This window comes from Centruroides vittatus, unplaced genomic scaffold, assembly GCF_030686945.1.
Source record: "Centruroides vittatus isolate TY-2023 unplaced genomic scaffold, ASM3068694v2 contig_357, whole genome shotgun sequence".
Taxonomy (NCBI): Eukaryota; Metazoa; Arthropoda; class Arachnida; order Scorpiones; family Buthidae; genus Centruroides; species Centruroides vittatus.
This window is the reverse complement of record NW_027122180.1, coordinates 1,526,434-1,542,589: the sequence shown is the minus strand read 5'-3', so window position 1 is coordinate 1,542,589 and position 16,156 is coordinate 1,526,434. Positions and strand designations below refer to the sequence as shown.

The window sequence follows — 16,156 nt, the reverse complement described above, 5'->3', positions numbered from 1 at the left end:
GGTCGTATTGTCGTCATATTGAGTTCTTCGCTTGTATACAAATAGATTGGATTGAAGTAAGTTAATCCTTTTTTTTTCTTTGATATTAAATACATTTAATTATGCTATTACCTTTAATTAAATTTTAAGGTAATTGATTTTATAGATAATGTTGTTCGAAATGTAAATGTAAGAAAAAAATTCTAAAGTTTAACATATAAATATTAATTAAATCGGGAAAATGCTTATAATTTTAAAAAGTTCTGTAATCAATAGCTTTACTGATTAGTAAAAGTACTCGCTATATACATTGACCTCAATTTACTTTGGTTGATAAAGTTAAAATAAAAGTTCCCTCGTTCAAATGTACGAGAAATAATTTTCCAGATAAAACGATCTTCGTCTAAGTTTGTAATGTTTGTAAAGAAAAATAAACTAATATTTTATGAAGGTTTAATAAATATATTTAAAATAACAACGCTATTCCGATGACAGTTTATTAACTGTCATCGGAATAGCGTTGTTATTTTAATAAACAGTTGAACTGAATCTACAGTTTTTAAATCAGTTGTAATGAGTGAATACATTAATGAACCTGTTTATGTATAGTTTATAATTTGTTAATTGTAGTAGGCGTATATAAATAGTTTGCAGTTAAAATTCTGCTGTACGTTTGTATATTTTGATTTGATATATTTGATAGTACGAGAGTATATACGCAATGAAGTAATTCTGTATTAAGTATTTCGAGAAAAATATGAGCACATTTTGAATAGCTTCACGAACCGGTTTCTTTAGGCTTTTCCAATGTCCGGATTATCACTTTCCTTGATTATAAATGAGCTTTACAGGCGCACCTACGGTTAAAATATTCCCCGCGCGAGAAGGTTAAAATGCTTTCCTTACGTAAATTAACTAAGATGACTTCTACGTTTCTAATATGATCAAGCCATGTAAGTATAATTTACTCTGTATAATTATTAGATTTTTAAGAGAATTGTTTTACTTAAAAATCATCTAACTAGTTATTAAAATTATTATTGAAATAGTATTAATTAGAACGTTCAGGCAATCTCCATGTAATCATTTTTTAATTAAATTGTTATAAACTTTTACCTTGATTATATATATAATTTGTTTAAAATATTTTAAATATCTACATAACATTAAATAATAGGATACTATATAATAATGTATATACATATGTTTTGAAATATTAATTTAATTTTAATCTTTGAGAATATTCAGAAAGAGATAATAGGTATTTAGATGAATAGGTTCATTTAAATATTTAGAAAATAATAATTAAAGGAAGTCTAAAATTATTTATCATTTGTTATTGTGGATATTTTAAGATCATATCCTGAAGATAAGTTTGATACGAGTATATTATTTTAAATACTTATATAAAGGATGTGTTTAAGAAATACTGTATATATAGGCCTATATATATACATACAGTATAGTGCTGTTATCCTCTGATATCCTCTGTAACAAATTACTAAAATTAGCAATAAGATTAATAAGTACTTAAATAAGATAATTTTGTTTTTGCAAATACACAACATAGAAGTTAAATTTATGCTGTTAATTTTAATGGTTTTAATGAATGAAATACTTATTAAAGTATTGATAAGGATTTATTTAATTGAATATCTCTCGTGAAAATTATGATGTTATAAAATAATTACTGTATTTTACGTCACATGAGATCCATCTCCATTTCAGCATAGAATATTTAGGGAAAAAAATATTTAGTGTAGACTGTTTAAGCCATCCTACACCTTTAGCACTCGGCTTTAAATTTTTTACTGTAATTTGGTTTAAAAAAATAATATAATAAAATTAGAATGCACACGTTTATTTATTAGGGAAAAATAAGAGTTTAAAAGTAGTCATTCACAATTAAGATTTATTATTAAAATATTGTACACGAATACATGCAAAAACTGTTTAGCTATATTAATAATGCTGATAATATGTTTAACTAAACAGTAATGTTATATTCAAGAGTTGAATTAGCTATAGGTCATCTGTAACCTACTGTACAGTACGTTTTCGTAAATATAAAGAAATTCATTAGCTTGCGAAAGATTGCAACTTCACTCGTAAGACCTCATGGTAATGTTTTCGCTTATTTTTTACAAAAATTGCGTCTTATATGCCGTAAAATACGGTAAATAAAATTTTCTTTGTAAGATAATGATAAACTTACTAATGAACATTTTATAGACTCCATAGTAAAAAATTTGATCTTTGTAAACAAATAATATATTACTAACTTTATATACTAATTATTATATTCCTTAAAATGATGACTGTTTAAAATAAGTTTAATATTTTTTTTCAGAAAAAATTCTCTTGTGTTTTGAAAATGGACCTAATTTTGAATACAGCCCAATTATTGATTTTGATAGCCTTTATTTCGAGAGCAAAAACTCTAGATGTGATTAGACATTTTAATACTTATGGTCACTGCGATGTTCTTTCTGTGCATGAGTATTTATACATTTCTGGGAAAAAATGTGACAGTTTATATAATCTTCCTGCATCGTCTAATACTACTCATCTCTTCATAAATGGCACCTCAATTTCATCATTTGCAACCAATCATCTTAACAAATATCCAAATCTTTTACATTTGGAAGTTACTCATAGTAAGTTACAAGCCTTGGAATTTCATTCATTTTGCAATTTAACTGAATTGAGAATGATAAAATTCTCGTATAACAGAATATCGGAACTACGTTCGGAGACATTTTGTAGTTTAAAAAATTTAACAAGTCTTGTTCTTGCACATAACGATATTACAAATGTGAAGAATATAACTCATTTATTATCGGAATATACGCCATCATTAACCAACCTTGATTTGTCTGAGAATAACTTAATAACTATACAAAGCGACGATTTTCAATTTACGAACGACAACAACATTGAAGTTCTATCTTTATCATCATGCAATCTTAATCATATTGATCCGACATCATTCACGAATCTTCAAAAATTAAAATATTTAATACTTTCAAAAAATAATCTAACAATTGAAAATTTAAGTGAAATATTCAGAAATCTCGCTGGTCATTCGTTTGAATATGTAGATATTGCTTCAGCTCCCTCTTCATTAGATGCGTTGCCTGCATTAAGAGATTTAAATTTGAAGAAACTTAAATTTGGCTTTACGAATATTCCTCTTATTAAGAGGAGCGAGTTTAGCGATTTAAATAACTTAGAAGAACTTACTATCGTAAATGCTAATGTTATGAATATAACAGATGATGCTTTTGAAAATTTACCAAATTTAACCAGTTTAACAATAGTACCCAATATTCTAAACAGTTTACCTAAAGGAATACTTCTTTCAAAATTACATTATTTAAATATTAGCGGAAGACCATGGAGCCCCAAAAAATTTACAATATTCGATTTTAGTTTTGCTTCAATGAGTAATTTACATACATTGGATCTTTCATTTAACTTTTTAATACGTTTATCAGAAGCATCTTTTACGGGACTTTCAAATTTACGACATCTACGCATCAGAAGATGTGGAATACATTATATTCAAGATGTAACATTTGAACCTTTCTCAAATTTATTATCACTGGATATAAGTTTTAACTCCATTTTGATCAAAAAATTACTGATTAAAAAAATATTTCCTCATTTAAAAGTACTAAAAAGTCTTACTTTTCAGCAAGTGCCATTAACACTTTCTGCAAGTGATAAACTTTTTTCCGAGTTAATACATTTGGAACATATTGATTTATCAAATTCTTCGTTAAATCTAGTTTCTCAAAATATTTTTGCTAATTTAAATAAAATTAAGCATATTTATTTATCGCATAATCTTATCAGAGAATGGAGAGAACCTATTTTTTCTCCGTTTTCAAATCTCGTTTCTTTGGATTTATCTCACAACTACATTGTGAAAGTAACAAGCTCAATGATGGAAGATTTTGAAAAAATTCCAAAAGTGGATCTTTCAGGGAATTCTTTCAATTGTTCCTGTGATATTTTACCTTTTTTGGAATGGGTAAACAGCTCAGAAATTATCATATCTGATTATTTTAAACACGATTATAATGAGTACAAATGTGATAGTCCAAAAGAATTGTTTAACTCTGAACTATTCAAAGTGCACAACTTTCTGGATAAAGATTGCAATGCAAATCCTGCATTTGCTGCTTTGATAGTATTAGCTGTTATTTTAATATTAATTCTTGTAGCAGTAGTTTCTGGATATTTATATAAATTTCATTTCGGAAGAAGATTGTTAAGTATTTCTGATAAAAATTTTACTTATGATGCTTTCATTTCCTATAACGCTAATGATTCTGATTGGGTCTTCAGCACTTTACTTCCTCGTTTAGAAACAAATACAAGTGATTTAAAATTATGCGTTTACGATCGCGATTTTGTTGCCGGTAGAGGAATTAGCGAATGTATTATGGAAAGCATTAAGTGCAGCAGAAGAACAATTTTGATTCTTTCGAATAATTTTCTTCAGAGTCCTTGGTGTAAATTCGAAACAGATTTAGCCCATCACGTTCTGATTGACGAAGAAAGAGAAGGCTTATTATTAATCAAATTGGAAGAATTGTCAAACCATTTAGTTACTACTCAATTAAATTATCTACTAAAGACAAAGATTTATCTAGAATGGAGTAATGATCCTAAAGAACAAGACCTTTTTTGGAAGAAGTTACGCCAAGCTTTAAAGCCGAAAGAGAAAATAGTTAGTAAAATCATATAATTTTACATAAATTATAATGATTAAGACTTAAATTAAAAATATGAACAAGTTTTATGATAAATTATCTGCTTGCGGATCTGGACGTTTCGTAATATCTTATTGCACAAAGCATTTCCTTTGAAAAATGATTTGTGTATTTCGTAAAAAAAATTATAAAATGTGCAAGTAATGCTAGTTGTTATTTTTTAATTTATGTTTTATTTTTAAACTTCTTTCGTATTTAAAAATTGATTTTATTTTTAATTTTTTAAGGGGTTTTAATTTGATTTAATTTATTATGTTCACTATTTTTGTAAATAAATAAATGCAATGGATTTTATAATTTTCTGAATTTTATTTATTTTAGATATTCTATGTTTCAAGTATATAATTATGTGCACAGTAATGTGTTTATATGTAACATCTGTATAATATACAATCAAACCTGGGGTTACGAACGCCCCTGTTTACGAACAAAATTTTGAACGCTCTATTTGCTTGCGGTTTACGATATATTTACTCGGTTTCCGAACAAGCTACTCGGTAAAGTCGGTCACCGATGGTCAACTTCCTATATTTTCCTATGTTGGAGAAAGTCGACGGCCCGACCAATCAACGACAAGACTACCGATCCGAGATTCACCTCACGTCATTACACGTCATAACACGAACCATCGATTACGTTGTTATTCAAATTAGATTTCAATGTGCATGGGGGTAAGATGCTACTTCCGATTTTCGGTACGCGTCACAATTCAATTTAAATCATATTAATTAATGAAAAAGGTGTTAATTGACATTCGCGTAATTTAAATGACATCCAATAATTCGTATTTAAAGGTGCTTAATTCAAATTAAATAGCAAACATTTATTAATATATTATACCTTATAATATTAATGTTTAATATATTATTTATTAATACTAGGTAGCCAGTTAATTAAAATTAAAAATAATAAAATAACAATTAAACGATTTTTTTACACCGAAACTGAAACTAAAATTAAAATCAAAATTAATTAATTAATTTAAATCAAAGCAATTGAAACATAGTATTTAGGAAAGTGTGGATAAAGTACTTGTCTGTCTTGATTGATTTGGTTTTATTTCATCTAGGCAGAGTCGAGTCTTTTTATAGCACTTTGTGTAAAGTTAGTTGGCCTGCAATTTGAAAAAAAATGTAGATCTACAAATTCCCACTGTTGTCCGTCTGTCTGTTATTCCTTAATCTCGAGAAAGGAGTTAGATAGATGAAAGACAAGACAAGATATGGAAATCTTGGGGGCAGGAGTCCCCAATTGGCTATATACGAAAATCGCATGCAAACTGGATATCATGTTATTTCAATTCAAAAATTTTCCCCAGAAAGGTGTTAGATAGATGACTGGCACGATTCGATTGCTAGAGGAAAAGTATGATGTACAGGGGCAAGCTACTACTAATTTGAGATGGAGAGCATATATTTTAAATTAAATAAATTAAAAATATGATTATTAAATTAGATTAATAACTTAATCTATAAATATATTAATAGATTAACACATTAATTCTGGACGTTCGAAATTAGAATCGTTGGAAATCGTTCACTAGGAGCAGCGCCGGATTAAGCCTCTAGCGGGCCCTAGACAAAATTTAAATTGGGGCCCTATTTAAATAAGTTGCTTCTAAACAAATCTTATATAATGTGACATTAGCGTAGCTAGCATGGGTGACATCCGGTGAGGATATCGTGGTATTACCCCAAGTCACACCGTAGTGTCACCTTTTTTAACTCTTTTATAAAACACTATTCAATTGTAATATTTTCGCACTCGAGCAACTTGAACGCTATATCGAATATGCGATGTCGCGACGTATAAGTTTAGATTTAGAAAACAAATCATAACCATATATTAGGAATATTCCTAGATGGTGCGAGAGATCTCGTAGCGTACATTACTTCTGACGCACGGGTTGCTGTTGACCTTTTTTTTTTAGGTAATGGCTAGTCGGGCGGAGCTTAGCAGGAATTCTTAAACACAGCCTTTTCTGTCCTATCGAATTTCTTGAATAATTTTAACTCGTTTTGAAACAGAGAAATCTTCTGCACCGAAGCCGGGCCCCTCCGAATTACGGGCCCTAGACATTTGTCTACTTTGCCTATTCGATAATCCGGCCCTGTGTACAGGGGCAAGACACTACTAATTTCAGGTGTAGAGCATATATTTTAAATTATAATAAATAAAAAAATATGATTAAAAATTGCAGCCCGGCATTGTGACGACGTTACAATAAATATTTGCTCGTTTTTCTTGTACTGTCATACCAATCAGACGTTAAGAATGAGCTGCTATTTGTATTCATCAAAACCTCTTCTCTTATACTACTGGAGTTTCTTCTTTTTTTTTCTTAACCGAAAAGTTACCAAGTTTAATGCTTATTTAGAATATTGAACTATATAAATCTTGCATGAATATCATTCGAGCCAGCATATGTATATTATAATGTGTTTTAATGAAATTTGCATCGTGTGGGACTGGACTGGTTTGCATATTCTTCAGATTTGAATTATTAAGATTTCTTTTCATGGAATTATTAAAATATTGAACTGACTCCGACTTTAAGATCAAATTGTCTATCGAATTTGAAATCTTTCTATTTCGAGAGACAGTTTTCAGACAAATTCTGGGATAAAAGATTAAGACTTCAATCTTGATCTTTAGACAACGTAATGAACACGCCGCAATGTAACTTCAAATGCTGGTGAAAATGATATCTGAATAACCCTTAGTTTGATTGTAACCATTAAATTGCATAAGTAACTCTCAAGCCTTGTTTCCTTCCCAAACAGTCAAAATCGCGGAATTGTAATCATTTATAAAGCCTTCTTTTTGAGTACGTGGCAAATCACATAACCGACTTTGCTTTTTTATTTTTTTTTTCTTCCTGCAATAGACGTAACAACATCTCGCAAAACAATTTTCTCCGAGGCTGGTCTTGGAAATCCAAAGCGACAAACGCTAACAGTCTTATTTTTCACTTTCTTGTTTCGTTTGCAATATGAATTATCGACATGATGTTGATGAGTAACAACGTTTGTACAATGTAGTTGATACTTTTGAATTTTGTATTCGGCAAGACACATATTATGAAATAAATTTTGCTTCATTGGATGCTTCATCAAGTATGGAAGCATCTTTTATCCATATGTTATAAATATACTCTTAAATGTAATATGTTATATGTTCCATATGTTATAAATATATCCATATATATAAATATAATCCATCTGTTATAAATATACTCTTAATATGTAATAATAAGGAGTGCCTCTCCCTTGCAGACACAGGATCAATAGCAATAAGTTCGTTATCTGGTATTTTATCCATATCAAGTGCAGTGGCATCCCGAATGAATTGCAATAATCAAGCCATAGGTATTCAGCCGGGCTGAGTGTAAGAAACCATGTCGCAGGTCCATAATTATATATCATACAAATCAATTTGCTTCGCGGTTTGCGACAAAATTGATCGGTATTTGTCTGGTTTAATGTCACAACTTGGTGAATTTATAGACACTTGGAAAATAATTCATCAACAACTTTTTAATCCATATAAAGGCAGTATTTCCATCCATATAGATCGGTATTTCTTAGTTTAAAAAATATCGTAGTCAAATTTTTCTGTAATTGTTCTTCCTGCATTAACTCTAAATAATTACTCGCAAATCACACCAAACTATTTCAAAATTCGAATATACGTATTTAATAAAAGACAAATATGCGGTGATACCTCCTAGTCAGGGCCGGATTATCGAATAGGCAAAGTAGACAAATGTCTAGGGCCCGTAATTCGGAGGGGCCCGGCTTCGGTGCAGAAGATTTCTCTGTTTCAAAACGAGTTAAAATTATTCAAGAAATTCGATAGGACAGAAAAGGCTGTGTTTAAGAATTCCTGCTAAGCTCCGCCCGACTAGCCATTACCTAAAAAAAAAAGGTCAACAGCAACCCGTGCGTCAGAAGTAATGTACGCTACGAGATCTCTCGCACCATCTAGGAATATTCCTAATATATGGTTATGATTTGTTTTCTAAATCTAAACTTATACGTCGCGACATCGCATATTCGATATAGCGTTCAAGTTGCTCGAGTGCGAAAATATTACAATTGAATAGTGTTTTATAAAAGAGTTAAAAAAGGTGACACTACGGGTGTGACTTGGGGTAATACCACGATATCCGCACCGGATGTCACCCATGCTAGCTACGCTAATGTCACATTATATAAGATTTGTTTAGAAGCAACTTATTTAAATGGGGCCCCAATTTAAATTTTGTCTAGGGCCCGCTAGAGGCTTAATCCGGCGCCTGCCTGTACAAAAGACGTTTCCTATTAGCAATAGTCATGCCGGTCATCTATCTAACTCCTTTCAGAGGAAAGTTTTTGAATTGAAATAACATGACTTCTGGTTTGCATCAGAAGTTCATTTATAATTAATTGGGGCTTCCTGTCCCTAAGCTTTTCGTATCTTGTCTCGGCTTCGGCTTTATCTATCTAACTCCATTCTTGAGATTAAGAAAAGTTTGTTTGTTTAGTTAAGGCAACTCAACACTTGAGCGATCTGCCTAGGGAGGGATGCCTTCCAAGAGATCTTTTTAAGGATAACTGGCCCCTATTCAGGCGTTACAGCTGTGAAGAAAACCCGAAAACCTAGCCCATCCAGGCGAGGCGCGAAACCACGAACGAACTCTCAGTGTTCAGGGAACGAGAACCCCTTGGCCACTGGTGGGCCTGATTAAGAAAAGACAAACGGACGACAATGGGAACTTATAGGTCTACAATTTTTTCAAATTGCAGTCCAAGAAAGACAGAATGGATAATTCGAAAATCGATACTACTGGAGGCGATGGATTTTGCTCTCTGCAAACAGTCGAAAATTCAAATGGCTCGACCAGAGATGATGGCGCTCGTGCTCGTAAAAGCTTCATTAACTGATGACGATGAAGGTAAGAATTCATTCACATCCAAAATTTGTTCTATATTTGTTTATCATGCTTCTTTAATGTTCTCTATTTTAAAATATTCAGCGAAAACTACTCTAGTCACTGCCAAACTCACACGTGTGATCTCTAAGCAGTGCGGAGTGGATCTTAAATATCCCATCGACGTTGCCGTGAGTGATTTTTTTTTTTAACTCTTTCCGCCCTGTGGGCACTAAGAGGGCCTCTTTTAGTAGGCCCATTATGGGTTCGGCCAGACCCACAATGGGGCGACCGGGTGGTGAGGGACGGGGCCCGACATATCCGAACGGACCACCCCCGAAAAATTCCTGGGGATTTTTCGACCCGTTCGGATTCGATCCCGGGTCCCCCAGAGCGGTAGGCTGCCACCTTGACCGCTCGGCCATCCGGCCTCCGGCCGTAAGTGATAATAAAGACATGGTTATATGCAACACGGCAAATCATAGAGTTTGGATAGTGGACGAAACCATAAAGAGAAAGGTTAAATACCACATATCGAAGTAAGTTGGTTAGAAAAGCAATTGAAGGTTAAAGTTTAAGAGATTTAAATTACGCAATTGAACTTTCAGGTAAGAGACTTCACAGGTCTTCCACAGCCGTTATGCTTTAAAATGGGGATACAGTTATCAAAGGTGACAATTCGCTTCACTTCTACGATTGTAATGGGACATTCATCAAAAGTATTGGAAACAAAATATTAAGCCTTTCGGTATGTAGCCTATATACGCTTATAATTATAGTATCAAACAAGTAATTGTATAATATAATTATATGAAAATGTTTGAAGGTTTGGTGCTGACGGAAGACTTTTCCAGCATCAAACCTTCAAAAGTTAGTGACTAAACAAGAGTAGGCAGCCGAAGTTGTACAGTACGTGTTTAACAAAGACGATCAGCTGGAACATAAGCGTTATTATTAGCCGCTATGGAACAGGCCAAAAAATTCGAAATGTCGTTTTATGGCCACGTACAGTACGTTCTTAATTACCTAGACCATTTTTTAGGTATTTATAAATTAGATATATAGCCTATGTGAAATGAAAATGTAAATAGTCAGTATTCAAAATATCTGAGAGAGATTGCCTCCGATATCCGATATAATATGACCTCCTACAATACACGCGTAATAGTCTAAATTACATAAAGTTGTTCATTGTCTCCGTTATTTAATGTTTATCTAATATAAATATATTTTTCGTATTTTAGCCTGTAAAACAACGGACAATTTAATTTATGTAAAAAACATATTTTATAATATTTAAATTGTTGTCATCATTGGAAAATCCCAGTTTGTGTATTGTATTTGAAGTTTTTAGTGGTTTTAAGTGTGTAATAAACACACACACAAAAATTATTTAAACAATTCGATGTAAATTTCACTTATAGATGAATTTACTGGTTTGAAATTTATTTTGAAAAAGTTCTCCAAAAACTCGTCAGAAAAATCAAAAGTTTTCGCACGTTTATTCAAAATTCGAAAAAAACAAGCATGCGTAATCAATTACGCATGCGAAAATTAAACACTTTTTCAAAATTTCGAACGGTAGTATGCGCAAGCGAATGCGTAACAATGAATTGTTTTATTCTGCCCGTGGTCACTACAGACCTTTGAAAATCAAGCACATTATAGGTTAGTCCAGATCCCGATATATACGGCGACCGTGGAACCGCCGAAGATCGTGAGCGTCGACACTTCTGATTGGTCATTTCGTCCTCCACCCTCTTTTTGTTTCGCGCACTTGTATTCAAATCGCGTTCTCCGATTTGAATACAAGTGGAGCGTTTGAGATTGGAGTTCTAGACGTAGCACGAATGGTAAGTAATCGTGTAATATAAACGTAAATATCTAAGATAGAATATAAAATTGAATACTTATAAATCCCTCTACAGGATATTGACATCTTTAAGACAAAAACATTCTCTACTTACATTTTAGAAGCTTTTTTTAACAAATGTTATTAGGACACTAAACATTGCCTTTTTAGATTTAAAAAATATATATTTATCACAGGAACCACATAATATTATTATAAGAAATATTCACTAATTAATTACTTTTCAAAAACATCTTATTTATATTAATTATGATATTATAATATTAAATTATTATGAAGAATAAAGATTTCTGCTATGATTTGTAATCGAATAATAAATGTTTTAATAAATAATGAATACTTGCTTAGAAGACGACAGAAAATTATTTTCCTCTTCTAGTTGATGTTTTTCTTTATCAGGAAAAACAGCCATGCAAAATTGCTTGAATATATTCAATAAGAAAAATTCAACTGAAATTTAGTACATATTTTATAATTGTTATTGCTTTTATAAGTTCATATTTTGATACAAATAATGCTATTTGATGCATATACTGGCTTTTAGTGTCAACATGTTGCATTTTCTGAAGTAACAGTTTTTAGTGATATTGAAAAATACAGTATCAGGTTACTAATAAGTGATTTATTTTAAATATTTTGTTGTTAGATGAAAACAAAAATCCAGTATATAAACTTATATAAATTGCTTTAACATTTAACACTTATTCTAAAACCATGTTTTGATGTAATTTAAATAAGATTAATTAAAACCCTGTTTAAATTACATCAAAACATGGTTCTCAGTTTAAATTACATCAAAACATGGTTCTCAGTTTAAATTACATCAAAACATGTGGTAAGGGGTGTGGTTTTCTAACATGTTGTATAACAACATTTTGTAACTTATTAAACAGAATAACAGATTTATTAAACAGATTAAATGTTATAATATGTTGTTTGTGGACTGAAAACATACTTTACAATTTAAAATAAATAACAATTGAAATTAAAACTTTCAGTCATTTAAATTAATATTTCATAATAATTGAGGGTAATGTAACAACAAATTGCATATTCATTAGAATATGCAATTTGTACTATGTAGTATATTACATTACTGTTATGTTGCTTAATCATCATTTTATTATAAAATAAACAATAAATAAAATTGATATTTCTATTTGTTGGTATTGTCTATTGTTTAATAAATGTGTTTATTTAATTTTCTATAAAAATAATTAAATTTAATTTATATGCATAACTTTCCTCATTTAGGAACTTTCTTATTATCTCCTGCAAACACTTTTGAAGGTTTACTTTGCATAACATATAAAATTTGTGAGAATGGTTTTCTTTTTTCTTGATCTAATTTTAATTTATAACAATGTTTACTCTGAGCTCCTGTTTGCAGTTTGCAGTAATGCAAAAATGCATGTGAATATAGAAAATTAAATATATTCTTATTTTAACAAGTATCTCCAAATTGCTTCTCTAGTTTTGCATTTCAAAACTAAATAAATTTATCCTCCTACTGTATCATACGAACCATTGACAGATTTTTATTTTGAAACCTATTTAGTTAAAGCCTTTATATGTCAGAGTAACCTCTAAATGAAAAGACACTCGATTTGAAATTATAAAAGGAATTCTGTGGCTTGAACTCGAAGGAACGTGCAGTTTACTACGCATACATAACACGAAATCTATACCGTAACTTTGGAACTAACGATCCAACATGGCGGCTCCATAGGGAACATTGGTGTCCTGACGTTGCGTTTATAGACTTTGAGCCTACTGGACGACCGGAACGCGGCCCTATCGGGAGCAGTTGTCCCTAGAACGAAAACGAAGGGTGAGAACAATAGCAGCTTCCCAACCACATTACAGGAAATCCTCGATAATTCGAACTCGGATAGTTCGAAATCCTGTTAGTTCGTAACCGTACTTTTGTCCCGGCAAGGGATATAGGGCTTTACGTGTTAAGGAAGTACGTTATTTCGAAATTCGAAGTGAAAATTCTGTCAAAACTGATATGCGTATGTTAACTTGTTCGTTTAGATCAGCGTTTCTCAAAGTGGGCGATACACCCCGTTATGAGTAAATCTAGTAAATCTAGGGGGCGCTGGAGGCAGGGGAACGGTGACCAAAGGCAAAAGTTGGGGTCACTGACAGCAGTTCCATTTCCTCTGTTAAACAGATAAGAGGAAACATTGCGTTTAATGGTTTCCAGATGTTGAGAACAATGTACGGTAAGGGCACAAAGTGTGAGATTCATAGAAAAGTTTTCCTAAGAATATTTTCAATCCTTTCTTACACAAGAGAAAATGAGTTAGGGGGCGTTAGGTATAACTTTATGGAACAAAGGGGACGGTGGATCGAAAAAGTTTGAGAATCACTGGTTTAGATCGAAGTTCCTCCATGTTATAAGATAATAACATCCTAAGAACAATTCTAATTTGGTCAATGTGACTGCTTTTACGATAACGCGTTTCAGGTGTTGCCTTACATATGGATTACCCCCTTTTTCTCTTATTTCATAAAATATGGATTACCCCTTTTTCTCTTATTTCATAAAATACGGCTGGGTTTCGGGATTGCAAGATTGGACAACGAGTAGCAGATTGAGATATTTGTACGGCTCTAGATTACTACTTTTGGGACACTTTAAGAATAATTTGGGCTACATTTTGAGGAATTCTGCTTTACTTTTTATAAAACCTATCGGGAGACCTGTGATGTTCTCACCGGACACGCGCTGTTTACCTGCCGTTTATATATTATTATTATTATTATTATTATTATTATTATTATGATTAATAATTAACGAAAATAACGCTCTGTATAAGTAGCCGTATTCCGTTGGCTTAATAAATTACATCAGTTATGGCATTTGACATATTATACAGAAATATGTAAATCTCGGATAATTCGAAGTCACGAATATTTCGAACTAACGAGGATTTCCTGTATCTAGTAACCATGATTTAGACGTTTGTGTTCCGGTCGCCATGCTTGCAAGCAAGTTATGTTACAGGCGCGGTTATCAGTGTCTATCTACTATATAAATCTGAAAAAATGGGCAGTCCCTTTCTTTCTGTCACGGTATGCCAGAAATGGCTACTAGGGACGCCCCTAGCTATTATTTAAATTAATATAAATTCTTTTATATTTATTTTATATTTTAACAGTATAATATTCAGTATATTATTATTTTTATTTATAATATAGTATGCCCCGATGTCTACATCGGGCCTTTCGACTTGTAACAAATAAATGCATTAATTTCTGCTGACCGAAAACAATTTTTATCTTGAACCGTATGTAGTCGTGCGCTTCAGTGTTTACTATCGCTTGCACCTCATCGCCTGGGTCATCCCGTAAAACTAGAGTACCTAGATATCAGAGTAGCGACATACGAGTCATCGCCGCCATGTTCTGTCGACTGTCATCACGTGGTCTATGGGTTTACATTTTTTTTTTTTTTTTTTAAACTCTTTCCGCCCTGTGGGCACTAAGAGGGCCTCTTTTAGAAGGCTCATTATGGGTTCGGCCAGGCCCACAATGGGGCGACCGGGTGGTGAGGGACGGGGCCCGACATATCCGAACGGACCACCCCCCGAAAAATTCCTGGGGATTATTCGACCCGTTCGGATTCGATCCCGGGTCCCCCAGAGCGGTTTACATTAAGAAATGACGATTTTTTTAGTTTAATTAAGCATTTTTACGAATAAAATTGGTAACCTTGTTAAAGGCAAAACAGTACCGATCCACTGGGAAAAAACATCCACATCAAACTAGTTTAATAAGCTCTACTCTATTTGAATTTTATAATGATATGAATATTATTGTTACTGTTTCTTATATTTTATAAATAAATACTAGCATTTGAAAACAAACGTCAATTTAATAATAGAAAAGTATACATCATGTTACAAACTTCTTTCCCAGTTTTGGATTATACTTAAAAACAATAAATATCGCGTGAGAATCATAGATTTGTGACATAAAAGTTGTTTTGCTATGTTAAAGCAATTTTCTTTTTCACTAGGTACTGTACTGTACAGTACGTTACGATTGGTTACGGATGAATTGCATTCATCACGCAACCAATTCTTTCCGGTACGAACCAAACCTTTAATTGCGTAAAGATATGGTCTCTTTCGTATTCTGTTTTTAACTAATTTAATAGGATCATATGTCATTAAAATTTAAGAATGTATGGGTTTTGGTTTAAAGTTTCATTTTATAAGGAAAACATTAAAAATACTTTCAAAATTGTCGATCTTAATTTTTATTCATAAAAGTTTTCAATGCTGATTCTGATAAACTTAATATGTGAGGTACTATACAAATAACAGTAAATATTGTATAATAAGATTACATATAAAAAACAGGCGTAAATTCTTCGTTGTATAAAGTTTAAACTTGCCTTTAAAATTTTAATTACTTGAATTAGTCTACATATAATTTAAATTTTGTTGATTTTATAGCCCATAAAATTCACTTTCAATCTTGTGTTTTAGAAATTGCTTTAAATTGAAAAACTATCTTTAAGAAAGAACAATTATTGTCTTCTTCTTATTATTTTATTTCTTCTGGATAATTATTAGAAATAATAAAAAGTTCTGGTAT

At 31.6% G+C, this 16,156-nt stretch overlaps 1 protein-coding gene across 1 annotated transcript; it reads left to right on the top strand.

The window, feature by feature from the left end:
* Positions 1–612: 612 nt before the first annotated feature.
* On the top strand, positions 613–4,902 carry LOC136974814 (toll-like receptor 4). Its single transcript, XM_067269763.1, has 2 exons — positions 613–932; positions 2,330–4,902. The coding sequence occupies exon 2, from the start codon at positions 2,354–2,356 to the stop codon at positions 4,733–4,735; it is 2,382 nt and encodes a 793-aa protein (XP_067125864.1). The 5' UTR covers positions 613–932; positions 2,330–2,353; the 3' UTR covers positions 4,736–4,902.
* Positions 4,903–16,156: the final 11,254 nt, after the last annotated feature.